This window comes from Penicillium pulvis, assembly GCF_028828015.1.
Source record: "Penicillium pulvis strain IBT 33274 chromosome Unknown scaffold_8_segment0_segment0, whole genome shotgun sequence".
In the NCBI taxonomy this organism is placed as follows: Eukaryota; Fungi; Ascomycota; class Eurotiomycetes; order Eurotiales; family Aspergillaceae; genus Penicillium; species Penicillium pulvis.
In genome coordinates, this window is record NW_026643080.1 from 127,721 (window position 1) to 143,852 (window position 16,132).

At 48.8% G+C, this 16,132-nt stretch overlaps 8 protein-coding genes across 8 annotated transcripts; 4 read left to right on the top strand and 4 right to left on the bottom strand.

Moving 5' to 3' along the window:
* Positions 1-160: 160 nt before the first annotated feature.
* Positions 161-1,791, bottom strand: N7503_009435 (WD40 repeat domain-containing protein; the record flags this gene model as incomplete). Its single annotated transcript, XM_057068981.1, has 6 exons — positions 161-301; positions 386-512; positions 579-916; positions 1,018-1,084; positions 1,159-1,258; positions 1,485-1,791. 6 exons carry the CDS (start codon positions 1,789-1,791, stop codon positions 161-163), a joined length of 1,080 nt encoding a protein of 359 aa, XP_056915592.1.
* A 1,636-nt stretch (positions 1,792-3,427) lies between these two features.
* N7503_009436 (SDR family oxidoreductase) lies at positions 3,428-4,351 on the top strand (the record flags this gene model as incomplete). Its single annotated transcript, XM_057068982.1, has 1 exon — positions 3,428-4,351. The coding sequence occupies one exon, from the start codon at positions 3,428-3,430 to the stop codon at positions 4,349-4,351; it is 924 nt and encodes a 307-aa protein (XP_056915593.1).
* Positions 4,352-4,810: 459 nt separating this feature from the next.
* N7503_009437 (oxidoreductase, short-chain dehydrogenase/reductase family) lies at positions 4,811-5,789 on the top strand (the record flags this gene model as incomplete). The annotated part of the gene is made up of 4 exons (XM_057068983.1): positions 4,811-5,031; positions 5,097-5,297; positions 5,351-5,508; positions 5,590-5,789. 4 exons carry the CDS (start codon positions 4,811-4,813, stop codon positions 5,787-5,789), a joined length of 780 nt encoding a protein of 259 aa, XP_056915594.1.
* A 661-nt stretch (positions 5,790-6,450) lies between these two features.
* Positions 6,451-7,098, top strand: N7503_009438 (HXXEE domain-containing protein; the record flags this gene model as incomplete). Its single annotated transcript, XM_057068984.1, has 1 exon — positions 6,451-7,098. The coding sequence occupies one exon, from the start codon at positions 6,451-6,453 to the stop codon at positions 7,096-7,098; it is 648 nt and encodes a 215-aa protein (XP_056915595.1).
* Positions 7,099-8,069: 971 nt separating this feature from the next.
* On the top strand, positions 8,070-9,304 carry N7503_009439 (NAD(P)-dependent alcohol dehydrogenase; the record flags this gene model as incomplete). Its single annotated transcript, XM_057068985.1, has 2 exons — positions 8,070-8,236; positions 8,311-9,304. 2 exons carry the CDS (start codon positions 8,070-8,072, stop codon positions 9,302-9,304), a joined length of 1,161 nt encoding a protein of 386 aa, XP_056915596.1.
* Positions 9,305-9,838: 534 nt separating this feature from the next.
* On the bottom strand, positions 9,839-11,513 carry N7503_009440 (cystathionine beta-synthase CYS4; the record flags this gene model as incomplete). The annotated part of the gene is made up of 3 exons (XM_057068986.1): positions 9,839-11,109; positions 11,162-11,196; positions 11,254-11,513. The coding sequence occupies 3 exons, from the start codon at positions 11,511-11,513 to the stop codon at positions 9,839-9,841; spliced, it is 1,566 nt and encodes a 521-aa protein (XP_056915597.1).
* A 419-nt stretch (positions 11,514-11,932) lies between these two features.
* Positions 11,933-12,306, bottom strand: N7503_009441 (fungal hydrophobin domain-containing protein; the record flags this gene model as incomplete). The annotated part of the gene is made up of 2 exons (XM_057068987.1): positions 11,933-12,063; positions 12,150-12,306. 2 exons carry the CDS (start codon positions 12,304-12,306, stop codon positions 11,933-11,935), a joined length of 288 nt encoding a protein of 95 aa, XP_056915598.1.
* Positions 12,307-13,752: 1,446 nt separating this feature from the next.
* Positions 13,753-16,044, bottom strand: N7503_009442 (transketolase family protein; the record flags this gene model as incomplete). The annotated part of the gene is made up of 4 exons (XM_057068988.1): positions 13,753-14,625; positions 14,677-15,674; positions 15,734-15,843; positions 15,893-16,044. 4 exons carry the CDS (start codon positions 16,042-16,044, stop codon positions 13,753-13,755), a joined length of 2,133 nt encoding a protein of 710 aa, XP_056915599.1.
* Positions 16,045-16,132: the final 88 nt, after the last annotated feature.

Consider the following 16,132-nt stretch of genomic DNA (forward strand, 5'->3'; position numbering starts at 1 on the left):
TTGTAATAACATGTGACCGATCAACCGAGATTTACCAATACCGTTGGTCCAACCTACGTGATCCACAAATGGTACAGTACTATATTGAAATGCAACATTGTGTATTTTCCTAACTGTTAATACGTCCTAAGCCTGAGATCTGAACCGAGTCTATTCATATTCAATAAGGCCGGAACCGATCTTTCGGTTTCTTCTCCTTCCGCGACGTCTTGGTAGATCCAGCCTGGGCCTGCGAGTCGTCTCCATCGGGTTTCCACACTCGCACGAATCCATCCTCGCCACAAGTAAAGACTGATTGACTCTGTAGAAAAATATCAGCAGAAAGAATATGAGAGTTGCACTGCATGGTGCTTTTTTTTTGATGAAGACAACAGGGAAAACATACCTGTTCATCCAAGTATACTGAGCGCACAACTTCATCACCATGCGCACCGGGAAGGCGCCAAAGATTATCCTGGTCAAACTTCCAGCTGGGACTTGAGACCAGCGGAACCAAATCAAGCCGCTTATCACTGTGACCGGAAGGGGAAATGAGTGACCTGAGCAGTGTACTAAAAAAGAGTATTGGAAGCACATACATCTTATTGCCAGCCGCGATATATGGTCCTTGCCCACCCATGCAGACCTGCACCACGTACTCAACACCCAATGGCTCTCGCAAATCATCAAAATCCACTGGCTCGGGTTCCTGCCCGGGATCGTCAGGGTTGGTGGCTGGATGGATGGAGAACTGCTCGTCGTGGCTCAGCGCAAATATAGTGCTCTCGGATAAGAAACCAGCATGATGAACCGAGCCATGGTTGATGACTTGCACCAGGGCGTCATCTTCGTCGGTCACGGTTGTGTCATAGATGTTGACAAGTCCGTCCGTGCTGCCAGAAAGTAAGATGTTGTTGCGGGTCGGGTGATATTGAAGCTGTATACCAATCAGTTTTGGTCTCTTGTCTTTGAGCAGCAGTTTTTTGTAGTGGGGGCAATGCAATATGACTCGTCTTGGGTGCGCGAAAGCTGCCTTACCTCCGTGACATCGTCATTGTGACTCTCCACATATTGTAGACGAGGCGCCTGTGGAGATCTGATATCCCTGTGAGTCACCGTGAGTATATAGCTCGACATTGTACCAAGCTTCTTCCGGTAAATCATCTATACAGAACCTACCAAAATGCGACAACTGCCTGTGACGAAAGGAGCTCTGTACCCGCAACAATGGTGTTGGTTTCTGGGTTGCATGCAATAGAGAGCACAGGTGCATGTCTTGCTATAGTACCCAATGGATCAGTTAAGTCAGAGGTGAAGAGACAGAAAGTTGATAGCGCCGGGCCAGTCTCCGATGACCATGCAAACATTCAATAGTATCTCTCGGACTGATCTCTAGACAGCCATTTTAAGACTAATTGTATTCCCACAAATGGGTTCCAAGATAGCACGCAAGATGCTATTGGCAAAAAGGGCAAAGAAAATCCATAACTTGACTCAAGACTCACTTGTTTCTACCTCCATGACGGTCTTTCCAGCCCGAACATCCCATAATTTGACCCTTCCCTCGCGACCACCGGTTACCAGCAGCTGCGATTCACCTGCTGCATAGCTCCGCAGTGAAGTCACGCCGCCGTCATGGGCCTTCGAGGAGACCACCGCGACGCGATCCAGATTAGCGGCATCGAACACGCGCAGAGAATCATCCGAGGAGATAGTGGCAAAGGTACCGGCTGCAGACGGCACAAGGGAGTAAATGTAATTGTCCGCTGGCAGCGACAGCGATGAGGAAGCTGTCTCTTTCAGTGTGAACATTGTGGCTGATGGGCCTCGATGCCAAATGCTCCTTGTGACGGACTTGTGACCGGGGGACAATATGATCACAGGGCGCGGACTTTATTTTTTCTTGAATCTCAAGTCAATTCTTAGCTTGATTTCACTACAGCTCGTGGTCTTCGTGTCGATTCGAACGTTTTAGTTAATTTTCGTCTATACCGTGGAGGTTTCGGAGCCAAGAAAATTTCCCTGCGTGGGGCCCAACACACCGCCGCTGTGTACATGTACAAAGAGGAACAATAACAGACCATCACCACATTAAGAATCGTTTGAATTTTTTGTCCTGTTTGATCACGGTCCTCTTTCTATCTTATCACATAATGTTGAAGTAAGCTTTAGCCAGACCTAATCAATCTGGTCTCTCTTCTCAGCGATCCATTGAATCTGGTTTGATTCTTCTTAGCAAAACTGCTTGGCCAAGCTTAGATCAATTCTTCGCCTTGTCCCATTGACACCGGATCATTCCCCGATATTCGCACAAAATCTGATCGTTCATGGCACAAGATACTCGTGCCGCGACTTGCTTAGATTGATTCAGTCCAATTCAGGGACTCCAACATACGCCACATTGCCAAATGTCGAGCCCGGGTGAGATTTCGATTGAAGTTGTTTATTGTTAGCATTCGCATATCACTAATTGGGCAATGTAACACCATCCGAGTTACGGGAAAACCATACAAGCTCAGTCCTTCTGAGGCAAAACTTGCATTCATGCTTTCCTACCGCTGACGCAGTATGGAAAAGATGCAGGAATGACCCGTCTTGCTGCGACGACGGGCAGTGTATTTGGTGCCACCGAGTGGAACGAGTTTGTATCCCTAATCACTAGAGCTTGCATTGAGGGCTTCGAAGCGGGCTTTGAAGCATGGAGATGCTAGCAGCCGGTTCTTGTTTTTCTTGGATAGTTTGCATCGACCTTTTAATGAGGTATCATTTAGGACACTGAATCGTTTCGCTTGAATTACGACAACCGTATGAAAGAAGCTCTGAAATTACTGTATAAACTTTTTTCAATGACGTGGATGATGAGCAAGGAGACATGGAAAATGGGAATGGGAAATCCAAAAGGTGGGGACCAAGCACGTGAAGTTCATTGGTCCGGAGATAAGAGGATTCCCTGCCGTAGATCGGTTGGATTTCTGCCAAGGTTTGGGGGCTAGCCTGCTTTCTGATCGGTGCTCGGGCTTTCCTGCCGCGCGGGACCGATGTTCAGTTGTAGAGCTTCAAGTCAACACACTTAAAAAACATATTGATGAAATCAAATACTTTAAATCAGTACGAGTATCAACTGTCCCTTGGTCGAATCTTGCAAAACAAAATTGTGGGTCGGTAAGATCTTTATCTCGCAACCTTGCAAGGCTGAGCACGGAAAGTCGGCATTAACGAGGTCCGACTGTGGAATAAACATACAAGCTAACGATAATAACCCCATATATTACGTCCGACATAGGTATTACCTGGGTAGATCAGGTTGTACTTCGTACATTTGTTTCGTTAACTCCGGCTCTAAACCTTAATTCCAGATCTCGTCATCTGGAATCTATCCATGAACGTCACTATATAGTTCAATCCTTCACATATCTTCCGCAGTGAACATTTGAAGCAGTCATCAAAAATGTCTGTCGACTTCGAAAACGACGTGATTCTTCTCACTTGTGCGAGCGGCAAACAATGCTCGCAGTTAATCCCTCTCCTCTACAACAAATGGCAAAAGCTGAGGCTAGCGGTGAACTCTGCGTCATCGGAAGAGCGCCTGAAGACAACCTACCCCAACGCAACAGTTGTGCGAGCCGACATGGCCCGTCCAGATGATGCGAAGCGGATATTGTCAGGGGTTACGGCTGTGCTCTATATCGGGCCGTCTCTTCACAGCCATGAATCCGAAGTCGGGTACACTATGATCGACGCTGCACGTCAAGAATCCCAGCAGGGGACTCTAAAGCACTTCATCTATTCCTCTGTACTGCACCCGCGAATCCGCAAGTTGATGAATCATGATTGCAAACGTTACGTGGAAGAATACCTTGTCGAATCCGGGCTCAACTACACTATCGTTCAGCCTAGTCATATTTTAGACCAATTCCCGGTCGAAAAACTGCTTCAATCGGAAGCACCTGTTTTCCCTGCCAATTTTGATCCACAGGTAACCTTCTCGTTCACTGCTCTACAGGATCTGGCCGAGGCATTCGCAGTCATTCTGAAAGAGCGAGAGAAACATTATTTGGCAGAGTACACAGCCTGCTCCACTGGACCAACTTCTTACGCCGAGGTGATCGCGATGCTGAGCGAGGAAGTCGACAGACCTATTCAGATCGTAAAGAAGGACTACTTTGAATCTGCAGACCAGTTTCAAAGTATGCTGGCTGGGAAGAATGGCGATGTTTCACCTGCTACGCGTGATGCGATCCATCGGTTGTTACTTTATTACAACTTTTATGGGATCAAAGGCAATGCGAATGTGCTAAAGTGGTTAATTGGACGGGAGCCCACAACTGTCAAGGGTTTCCTTCACCAGAAGGTCTTAAGCCTCCGGAAATAACTATGCCTGAGTCTATATCTGGAGAAAGAGCAGCTCAAGGAACATTGTGATAGGAGGTAGGCTGGGTGACATAGCAAGGAGCAATGTAGGCTTTCGGACGGTGAGGGTGCGGGTGCAAATGGTTATTCCAGTGTTCTCGGGCACTATATATGTTGGAAATTGAAAACAAGTATGTAAAAGTGCTGCGATTATTCCAACCTTAAAAACTTGAAAGTTTCAGCCACACAAGTTCTATCAGAGTTGTAATTGGGGTAATGATGTTCCCCAAATTACCTCCGATGGCTCTGGAATGATTAAGTCCGGGGCACGTCATCTATACCACCTTCCCGAGCCGGCGGGCTGAACATACCCGTATTTTTCAACACACAAGGCCCACTTATAAAAATCATATAAATCTCTGTGTCCTCGGGCAATTCTATCCTCGTATCCTCGGTGTTGAAACCTTTCGTCGTCAACATCATGACCGAGTTCGCCTACAAACATGTTTTGCTTATTGGAGCTACCTCCGGCATTGGACAGGCCATGGCCGTCAAAATGCTCCAGCATGGTATTCAAGTGACTGCCGTGGGCCGACGCCAGGAGAGGTTAGATGAACTGGTACAAGAATATGGCACCGATAAAGCCCATGGTGTGGCCTTTGACATCAGCAAGCTTGAAGCTATTCCCAAATTTGTGGCGCAGTATGGTGCCCCCAATATCTGCTCCGATGATATTTTCCAGCCTAATAAAGCAAACTTCCACACAGGATAACCAGTCAATATCCCGATATTGACTGCGTGTTCATCAATGCCGGCCTCCAACGGGCTACCGATTTCACATCCCCCCAGACCGTCGACTTGGATGTCTTCAATTCAATCATGCATGTCAACTACACGGCTGCAGTGACTCTGGCAACGGCCTTCCTCCCTTACCTATCGGGCAAGACGACTGCGACAAGCTTGGTCTTGTATCACTCCCCTACGCGTCTTCTTTTATAATCAAGCTAATAACAAGGAACAGCACCCAGTCCAACCTTGCCATCGTACCTGCAGCCCCCTTGATTGGTTATTGCGCATCCAAGGCTGCTTTGAATACATTTGCCATGTGTATGCGGGCTCAACTCCAAAAGGCCAAGTCCAATGTCAACGTGATCGAAGTCTTTCCACCGGCTGTTCAAAGTAGGTTCTGATTCTTGATTCCCGTCCTCTATCCTACCCTCCAGAGGGAAATGAAGGTCATATACTGATCAAGATAAATAGCGGAACTTCACGATTACATGGGAGCTGAAAAGGGTCGCCAAATGGGAATGCCTTTGCAGGAGTTCACGGACAAAGCCTGGGAAGGGCTCGTCAAAGGTGATGATGAGGTTTATGTCGGCTGCATACCCCCGGCAGAACGCTTTTTCAGTATTGCTCGACAGCGTCGTACTGCCTGTGAAGACTTTTCTAAAAGAGTATGAGAGTTTATGATTAGGTATGATCCAGGATTCCAGTGGAATTGCATGTATATTAGCTCTAAAGTAGGCTGTTGTGAGCCTTAGTATTAGTAAAATTGACCTCCTGTCACTTTGAAATAACTTTCTTACCTGAACAAGCTGAAAGTTGGCAAGGTCCTCAAAATTAAGTATTAGGGGTCTAATCACTTACCGAGGCCAAATAATGAGAGGGATATCAGCTGCTTCTTTTAGGGCAGTCTTTGCAGCTCCACAAACAGGAACACTTGGAGTGGTTCTTATACAGTATGGATTGAAAACCTGTTAATTGGACAGCCAAGGCATGCGGAAGCACAGACAAATACTGTTATAATCCCCGGACTTAAGCTTTAAATCCGGAAATCCGGAATTGCCGGCCCACTTGCGAAATATCGGCAGTCGGAGCTTAAGAAGCGCGAGCACCGATCCAGCAGAGCATAGACTGACGCAGACTTCTAGGTACATAACGTCATTATGTAGAACTTGTCTTAAAAGCTTCATTTTCTGTTGACATCTGCTTCTTTTTCATTCACATATGCTCAACCTTGCAAAGCGACCGAATCTTTGGTGAGAAAACTGCTACCGTTACAGGTATAATTACCTAACCCCATCGATCAGTCATTACTAGCATTCTATCTTTCCTTGGACAATGATGGATATCCTACGGTATCATTGGTATGATCTCGGTGTGATCTCGGGCATCGTTATGATCCGGTACTACCGTGCCAACTACCGGACCCTAAGCATGCCCCAGAAATACCTGATTGCCAACTTCATCGCACTACTTGTCCACCAATTCGAAGAATATCGATTCCCTGGCGGGTTTCCCAACGTCATGAATACAGCGGTCCATAACAGCGCTACTCCAGATCGATACCCTCTGAACGCGGATTCTGCCATGTGGACCAACGTGCTTTCAACCTATGGATTTTATCTCCCTGTGATTTTCTTCCCAGAGGTCGCCTGGTTCGGATTGGCTTCTGTTTTATTTGGATTTGCCCAAATCGGCATCCACGCTATTCTGATGAATATGAAGCTCGGTGCGATCTATAATCCCGGGCTCACTTCGGTTGTGCTGGGCTTTGTTCCCATTGGAATGAAGTATATTCGCTATATGCAAGAGCATGGTTTGCTTTCCACACGTGATTGGGTGCTTGGGTTCGTTGGTGCTGGTTCAGTTGGCTATCTTCTTCTTCTGAAATGCACTTTTGGCTGGCTCCCGGATCACAATACGCCATATCCTTTCACACCCTCTGAGATGACGAGATGGGGTGCCAGGCTTGCAGGATTGGCATAGTAGGTCGAAGATGAAGAGCGCCAAGGGGGATAAAGTCTTTGAGAGACTTTTGTGTCGTGACCCTTGCCAAGCCTGATTGAACTTTGGGCTGCTTGGAAATTGACTGTACACCTGTTTGAAGTTCAACGGAATCCTTCTAGGGGTTAACCAGACCAAACCAGGGATGTCCATTCAATGCCCCCTACCTCAGGGTCAATAAGGCAACCGCATACCGGTCCATCTTTCTTCGACCCTTGGCCTAGAGATCTTCTTCCTTCAATTCCAAGAAATTATTGCTGAGACGCCTAATAGCTGTTCTTGTCACGTGCAATATAGCAACCTTATCAATTTGATTGCGTAGAACTTTAAAAACAAACCCACATACCCCGAGTAACATCACCTTGAATCTGGCATTCTACGGTCTCTGATTCCCCAGCTTGATAGTGGAGTCGTTCTAGAAACGCCCGCTGCGACCCCACACCCGCTTTCCCACCGGAGAATTGCCGTTTACGGGGACTTGTGCCTGAGAATCACCAAAGATTCGTGGTTTAAATAAGATCTGCCGGGGTTACTGTTACCCTGCTAAAATCATCTGATTTCCATCCATATCTTTTGGAAAACAAAATAACATAGATTTGTTTGGTCCTTAAACCCCCTGGATCCATAGAAAGACAACGGGGACATCGATTTTAACCGACAGCCGATAGTCGGACTCGGGCCGATGTACATAACGCGGTTGACAATTTCCTGGTTAAGAAACGTTCGGGCAAGTTAACCCCGCGGCGGTTAAATGCAGCCCCAGTATTTGCCCCCCCACTCCACTTTTTTTGTATGTTGTTACTCCATAATCCCCCTCTGTATGACGGAAGGACAATGCGAGTGATCACCTGTCCAAATAAAATTTCAAATAAAGACCTGCTCCCCCGTAGACTTTAGATCCTCATTTAGTTTCTTCAATTAATCTCTCCCCCTATCTCCTCCTCACATCCACCATGTCTTCCGCAACTACTGTCACCAAAACCAACATTGGTGTGTACACTAACCCCAAGCACGACCTGTGGATCGCGGAGACCACTCCAACAGTAGAGGATGTTCAGTCAGGCAAGGGCCTGAAGCCTGGTGAGGTGGTCATTGAGGTGCGCAGTACCGGTATTTGCGGGTAAGTCCATGCAATTGCTCCGCGTCGACTGTTCATTTCTTTCACAGTGACTAACAACAACCCCCACGTTCTAGATCCGATGTCCACTTCTGGCACGCAGGCTGCATTGGCCCCATGATTGTCACAGGTGATCACGTCCTTGGTCACGAATCCGCCGGCCAGATCGTCTCCGTCGCACCCGACGTTACCTCACTGAAGGTCGGCGACCGCGTCGCTATCGAGCCGAACATTATCTGTAACGCCTGTGAGCCCTGTTTGACCGGCCGCTACAATGGATGTGAGAAGGTCGACTTCCTTTCCACCCCTCCCGTCGATGGTCTTCTCCGTCGGTACGTGAACCACCCCGCCATCTGGTGTCACAAGATCGGCGATATGACCTATGAAGATGGTGCCCTCCTGGAGCCATTGAGTGTTACTCTTGCAGCAGTTGAGCGCAGCGGACTGCGTCTCGGCGACGCATTGCTTATCACCGGCGCCGGTCCGATCGGTCTGATTAGCTTGCTCAGTGCCAAGGCGGCTGGTGCCTGTCCCATTGTTATCACTGATATCGATGAGGGTCGCCTGGCCTTCGCTAAGAGCTTGGTCCCGGAGGTGCGCACTTACAAGGTGGAGATTGGAAAGTCAGCCGAGGAGTGTGCCGATGGCATCATCAATGCCATGAACGATGGCAAGGGCTCTGGTCCCGACGCCCTGCGCCCCAAGCTGGCTTTGGAGTGCACAGGTGTCGAGAGCAGTGTCAACTCGGCCATCTGGAGTATGAAGTTTGGTGGCAAGGTGTTTATCATTGGTGTTGGCAAGAACGAGATGACTATCCCCTTCATGCGTCTCAGCACTCAGGAGATCGACCTTCAGTACCAGTACCGTTACTGCAACACCTGGCCCCGTGCTATCCGCCTGGTGCAAAATGGTGTCATTGACCTGCGCAAGCTGGTGACCCACCGCTTCCCTATTGAGGATGCTCTCAAGGCGTTCGAGACTGCCGCCAACCCAAAGACTGGTGCTATTAAAGTGCAGATTATGAGCTCCGAGGAGGACGTGAAGGCGGCCGAGGCTGGCAAGGCCTTTTAAATGTGTGATGAGAAAGGATGGCGTTGATGAATTACCCCCAATGATATCTAGAATTGCCTAGCCTCGTTAGAGATGAAATGAATTTCCTATGTCTTGCAATGCAACCTACCATAATTGATTTCCGAATGAAAGTAAGCTGAATCATCAAGATAGAAAGATAAAAGATCAGGAGATGAATGGTGTTATGGCGGGGACCTTGATAGTTTGAGGACACCTGCCTCACCAACCTTACATCTACTCTATGGCTTTGGAAGGTATGATATGGAGTATGTTTTGAGTTCATCTTGCTTGAATACCTTTACCCTTTATATCTGGAACGTTCCAGTTGTTATTATTGTATTATCTTCTATCTAGATTGCAATAAGGTAAATCATGTGGATTGATCCGGATTCTATAAGCGACCAATCGTAGTCTCAACCGAGATCTACACAAGATAAACGCCGAATTCATTATCGAGAGACAGCAGATGTTGACGCCCCAGGCAAGAAATGGCAAGGTTCAGGAGAGGCATAGCGGTCGTAAGTCATATCGTATTTAATTGCCGTTGTTCTTGTTCTGGTGCAGCAACCAGGTGAGCAGGTCCACCTTGGTAACCACCGCCAGCGGCTTCATGCTGCCATTTGCATCCTTCTCGGTCACAACGGCAGCACTATTCCACTCAAAGAAGCGGTTCAGGACGCTGAGCGGGGTGTCCAAGGTGATCTCGATGAACTGGCGGCGCTTGGGCAGGATCTTCGACTGACCGGTGGCGCCCATGTCACGGGGATCAGTGACAACCTCAGGGATCTTCGAGAAATCAAACATCACCTCCGAGACGGGGGTCTTGCCCGATACCCGACCGTGGGTCAGTCTGCTTAGGACGTTACCCAGGGTAAGGAGGCCAACGAGCTTGCGACCCGAGGGTGCCAGAACGGGAAGCTGATCAAAGCCCTTCTCACGCATGATCTCGATAGCTGCTTCACAGGGGAAGTTGGAGGTGACGGTGGTGATTGGCTTCAGCCGGAGCGCGCTGACCTTGGCACCAGCCAAGGGGTCCTCGGAAGCGGCTGTCTGGGCTTGAGCGGTTGTCTCGGTGGGGACTGCAGCGGGGAAAAGGTCATTGGCGGCAAGCCAGTCGTCATCGGCGAACTTGGTAAGGTAGCTGCGGATGCTATCTGGGAGAATAACGACCACAACGTCATCCTTGGAGAACTTCTTCTCCTGATTGGCTTTCACTAGAGCGGCAATAGCGCTTCCACTGCTACCGCCGACCAGCAGACCCTCCTCGGCAATGAGACGACGCGAGTATTGGAATGACTCCCGATCTTCAGTCTTGTACCAGCGGTCGACGATCTTCTGGTCCAGCACATCCGGAATGAAATCGTAACCAATACCCTCCACCTTGTAGGGCTCGTTGACACGGGATTCGTTCAATGTGGGCGGCAGGGCAAGGATAGAACCAAAAGGATCGGCGGCAATGACCTCGATGTTGGCGTTGTGCTTCTTCAGACCGCGAGCCAGACCGGTGATGGTGCCACCGGTTCCGGCGCCTGCGACGATAGCGTTGATCTCACCCTTGGTCTGTGTCCAGATCTCCTGCGCGGTGCCGAGCTCGTGGGCCAATGGGTTGTTCAGGTTGCAATACTGATCGAGGATGTGGGCATTGGGCAACTCCTTCTCCAGGCGCCTGGCAACTCCGATGTGGGACTCGGGGGAATCGAAGGCGGCCTCATTGGGGGTTCGGATGATGGTCGCATTGAGAGCCCGCAGGACGGACACCTTCTCCGCGGACATCTTCTCGGGGAGGGTGATAATGGTTTTGTAACCTACACGTTATTAGCATTGTCCAAGCCTACCCCTTCGTAGCTGTACGCTTACCCTTAACAGCGCCAACCAAGGCCAGTCCAATACCACTAGTCAATGAGGGTCAGCCATGATCATTTCTCGAAGGAAAGCAATCCATCACTAACGTGTTGCCACTGGTGGGTTCAATCAAGGTGTCACCCGGCTTGATGCGACCGGATCGCTCAGCCTCTTCAATCATACGCAGGGCAATGCGATCCTTGACGGAGCCGCCGGCATTGAAATACTCCAATTTGGCATAGACGGTGGCCTCGATACCCAGACTCTGAGGGAGGCGATTCAGTCGCACAAGAGGGGTGTTGCCAATGTGCTGGGTGATGCTATCCAGCGCCACAGGCGGGATGACGGGCTGCGTCGTGACAGACATGATGAGGATCAACCTTGGAACACGTTAAGGAAGGAAGGATGAGGTCACGAAGATTTTCGATTTGAGCTTATCTGACTTTTTTCTTTGGTCCCGCCGTCTGGACCCCCTCAACACACTATTTTCGCATTTTCTTACTCAATTTCTCCATTTGTTTCCGTGAATACCCGTTGGATGCCTGAAACAACCGGCATCATTTCCGATCTTATGTAATTGCATTTCTTTTCCCAGTCAACAGTGTAATTTATATTAACGAAGCCCTTTAAGAGGATGACAAAAATCAAATTCTTCTATGTCCGGTTCCTTGTCCTGCAAGACAGGCATAGCATATGCTCGAAATTGGTCGATCTCGATTTGATTCGACCTAGACGCTTAACAATCTCCAGAAAGTCTCGCAACCATCAACAGAGGGTCCCACTTGGTTAGTGGTCTTCCTTGATGCCAGCGGGTTGGACACAAAGACCACCAGCAAGGGCAGAAGGTGTGCTGCAGCAAACAGGCTTCTGGTCATTGCATTTTTTCTTCAAGTCGGCCCCATCTTTTGCGCTAGAAGCTGTTGGTTCGATGTAGGTCAGCAAGAGTCAAACCTGAGCAAATTTCTGGTCGCTGGTGAACAGCTTGCGGGAGGGATTCTCTTACGATTACTGCATCCCAATTTCAAAAGGTTAGGCGAGCAGCACGAAGGAACACTGTACAATTTGTTGGGACAGGCACTGCTTGCATGCTCGACAAGGGAAGCAGGGTGGGCCAGGGCAACGCTAGCGGAGGCCACAATAAGAAAGATAGAAGCCTTCATATTTATCGGTTGTGTTGTATGGAAGCGGTTACTGGGTTGCGGGTGTTCCTTTTCAAGAGTGAAGAAGATACAAATGCTGACACGACTACATACCTAACTGCCCTGTACTAACCCTAGTTTCTCACCTTGATGATCGGCCAAAACTATGCCCACCCAGCTTCCTTACTGTTTACTCCTAGATCTTACCACGAAGGGATGCTACAGTAGATCCATGATCACATCATACTTTCAGTCTCTAGTCTACTCCTGGTACTGCGTACATCTTACTATGCTGTAGCATCCGATGTGACCTGAAAAGGGGCTGAATGACACATTGGGAATCCCTTGATTCGCGAAGAATGTCGCCCCTGGATTTTCTCCTGCTGGGATACGAAGTTGATCCATATTCTGAACTCATTCTTTCTGATCACATCATTTTTGTGTCTATATTGTCCGTTGATGCACCAATCATAATTTGTTGTGTCTATAGTACTTAGAAAGATCATGTAGTTAAAGGCTGGGGGAAGCCGCAACCCAGCACCCGCACTTTTCAATCCTCCATTCATCCACAGAGCTCTCTAATTTGGGGATCAGACAAAAGAACGAAGCCTTAAGAGGGTTGATGGCTAAATGACATTCTCATATGTCGGGGTCTTTGTGCGGCAAGATGGCATGTTATATCATGGCACATGGCCAAATAGATTCGACTCTACGACAACGCTGGACGATCTCCAAGACATGAAGTAAATCTCAACGAGGGATCGACGGCCGAAGGTTGATATCACTTGGTCCGCAGTTCATATCCAAATACCTAGTCTGCTCGCCTACATCTGTGAAAATCTCGAACAACAAATTGCTCGCGAAGTTGAAGCATGCGAGATTCCTCGCCACAGCCCCCACCCGAATATCGCGACATACTATGGTAGTCAAGATACTCGCTGTCGCATCTCGGGACTATAATTCACGCGATATACTGCCTCGCCACTGGAGCAGCTAATGCTCGACGCCTCACCAAGGTCGCTTTTCGTTCAAGTGAACGTGAAGTAGTACAATGCAATATGCAATGTTGCCTACAGGGGCTTTTGGCCGGCATCAAACATCACCACTCGCTTGAACCTGCCCATAATGACATTAGTCCCGAAAATATTACTCTTGAAGATGAGAAACTGATTCTTGTTAATTTAGATGGCTGTCGATCGATCGGGCAGTCGTTGCTTTATACTGGCACCAAAAGAACTCACCACTGGCTTGATCCTTCTGTTGAGACTTCCCTCGAAAAAGAATTGATATCGATGCTTTAAAAGAGCTACAGGCCTAGCGCACTGGCTTGGTTGGTGCCGACTTCTTTTTTGAGTAAATTGCCTGTCCGCTGAAGAACCAGAGGAATGGGTTACGTGATGGTCCGTTGGAAGGCTAACCAAAATTCTATGTACAAACAATTCACTCATTATATACATCAAATCTCTTTCATAGATCAACAAACTCATGACGAAGATACTCATCTCCCTTGAGCTGGTCAAGGTAGCGCACCACTTTAGTCGTCAATGCATCAATTTCATAACCAAAGAACTTGTAAGCAGCCTTGCTGGGCAAACTGTGACCGAAGCGATTCACATTGATACCGGCGTCCGCATAGCGTTCCCATCCATTAGGAGCATATGGCTCAATGACAATGGCGGGGATTCCACGGTGGCGGCGGAGCGTCTCCCGCCTGTACTCCAATGACTGCTGCTCAAACAGACGCTGGCAGGGGAAGCTAATCACACGGGCGGTGATCCCTTTCTGCGCCCTCAATTGCGCAGCAACCTCCAGGGCAAATGATAACTCGGCACCAACACCAAGCAACGTCACTGTCGCAGACTCATCTTCCTCAAGGACATAAGCTCCGCGAGCCACTCCATCGCGACGGGTTTGCTTCAGCTGAGGAAGAGCTTGACGAGATGTGGAAATAATGGTAGGAGCCTTCTTCGCGTTAATCGCAGCCATCCAGGCGCCAGCCACCTCTTCGCTGTCACCTGGGCGAATATAGAGGATGTTAGGCATGGCGCGGTATAAAGCAGCAAGCTCAATGGGTTGGTGGGTGGGGCCATCTTCACCCATACCAATTGAGTCGTGGGTAGCGACGTGGATTCCTTGAAGGTGCTGTAGGGCACCCATACGGACGGCCGGGGCTGCATATAGATAGAACATGAAGAAGGTTGAAGTGACAGGAATAATGGTGTTAGGAGAATAGGCAGCCAGTCCGTTGGAAATGGCACACATAGCGTGCTCCCGAATGCCATAGTGGATATAACGACCGGAGTAGTTTCCGTTGATTCCGCAAGTAGTGCGCAGGTCAGGCTGATCATCGAGTCAGCAAAGCAAGGTCAGATAGGAAACAGGGATACTCACATGTTGGAAGTCAACCTTTCCAGGCCAGATCATGTTCACCGATGGAGACAGATCAGCAGTTCCAACCATAAATGTGTTGATCTCTTTAGCGATGGGGTTGAAGACAAGACCAGATGATGCACGAGATGCGGTTGGCTTCTCAGGGAAGCTAGAGGGGATGTGCTGTTCCCAGTTCGCGGGCAGCTCACCACGAACACGAGCCTGGAATTCGGCTCCAAGCTCCGGGTGTTTGACCGTATAGTCACTGACCAACTGGTTCCACTCCTGCACCCATTGCTCACCACGAGCAGGAAGGTCCTGGAAGAACTTGCGGACAGCATCCCCAATTACAAAGTGCTCCTCGGGATTGAAGCCGTAGAGAGTCTTCAAGTTAGCAACGCTCTGGGGGCCAAAAGCAGCTCCGTGCGCAGTAGCGGTGCCGGCCACATGGCTGTCTAGGCCGATAATCGTCTTGACGTTAATAAATGTAGGCTTCTCCTGTGAATTGCGAGCCTGTTCCAATGCACCAACAATGCCTTCAATATCATAGCAGCCATCCTCGACGTCAATAACATCCCAACCACTAGCGCGCATCTTGGCGTTGATATCCTCAGTATTGGTAAGATCCACAGATCCGTCGCAGGTAATCTGGTTGTTATCGTAGATGACCGTAAGATTGTTCAGGCGGAAATGTCCTGCCAGAGAGATGGCTTCTAGGGCCACACCTTCCTGTAAACAAGCGTCACCGATCATGCACCATGTGTGGTTGGAAACGACATCGTAGCTAGGGCGGTTGTAAGTGGTTGCGAGGTTCTTAGTCGCCATGGCAAGGCCAACTGCGTTTGCGATACCTTGTCCTAGGGGACCAGTTGTGACTTCAATTCCCTCATGTTCAATCTCGGGGTGCCCAGGGCAAAGCGCATCCGCTCGATCTGAGTGGTAGGATTTGAGTTGGTCGAAGGTCATGGCCTCATATCCAGTCAAGTGCAGGAAAGAGTATTGGAAGAGGCAAGTATGGCCTTTGGAAAAACTTGATTAGTGTCCATACCTATTCCTTGCCCAATGTTGTTGTTCTTACCATTTGAAAGCACAAAGCGATCGCGATTGAAGAAATCCGGGGTATGCGGGGCATAGCGCATAATATATTTCCATAGCGAAACACCGATAGCGGCCATACCAATAGCACCACTAGCAGATAATAAGCATTTGTTCAAGTCTCTGAATTTGTTTTTCCTACCCGGGATGGCCACCACCAAATTGTTGGCAGAGATCTGCGATCAATAGACGAAAAGTCCTGAGAACGTTGTCATGATCTTTAGAGAGCTTCTGCACCAAAGGCAGCGCCGAGGGCAGGGACTTTGAAACGCCATTCCTTTGCGGTACAGTCATTATGAAATCTTAAGTTGATAAAATTAAGTAACCACAAGCTATTATCTGGGCTGAATTGGCGCTTCAAATAGTGCGTGACGATTTGTCG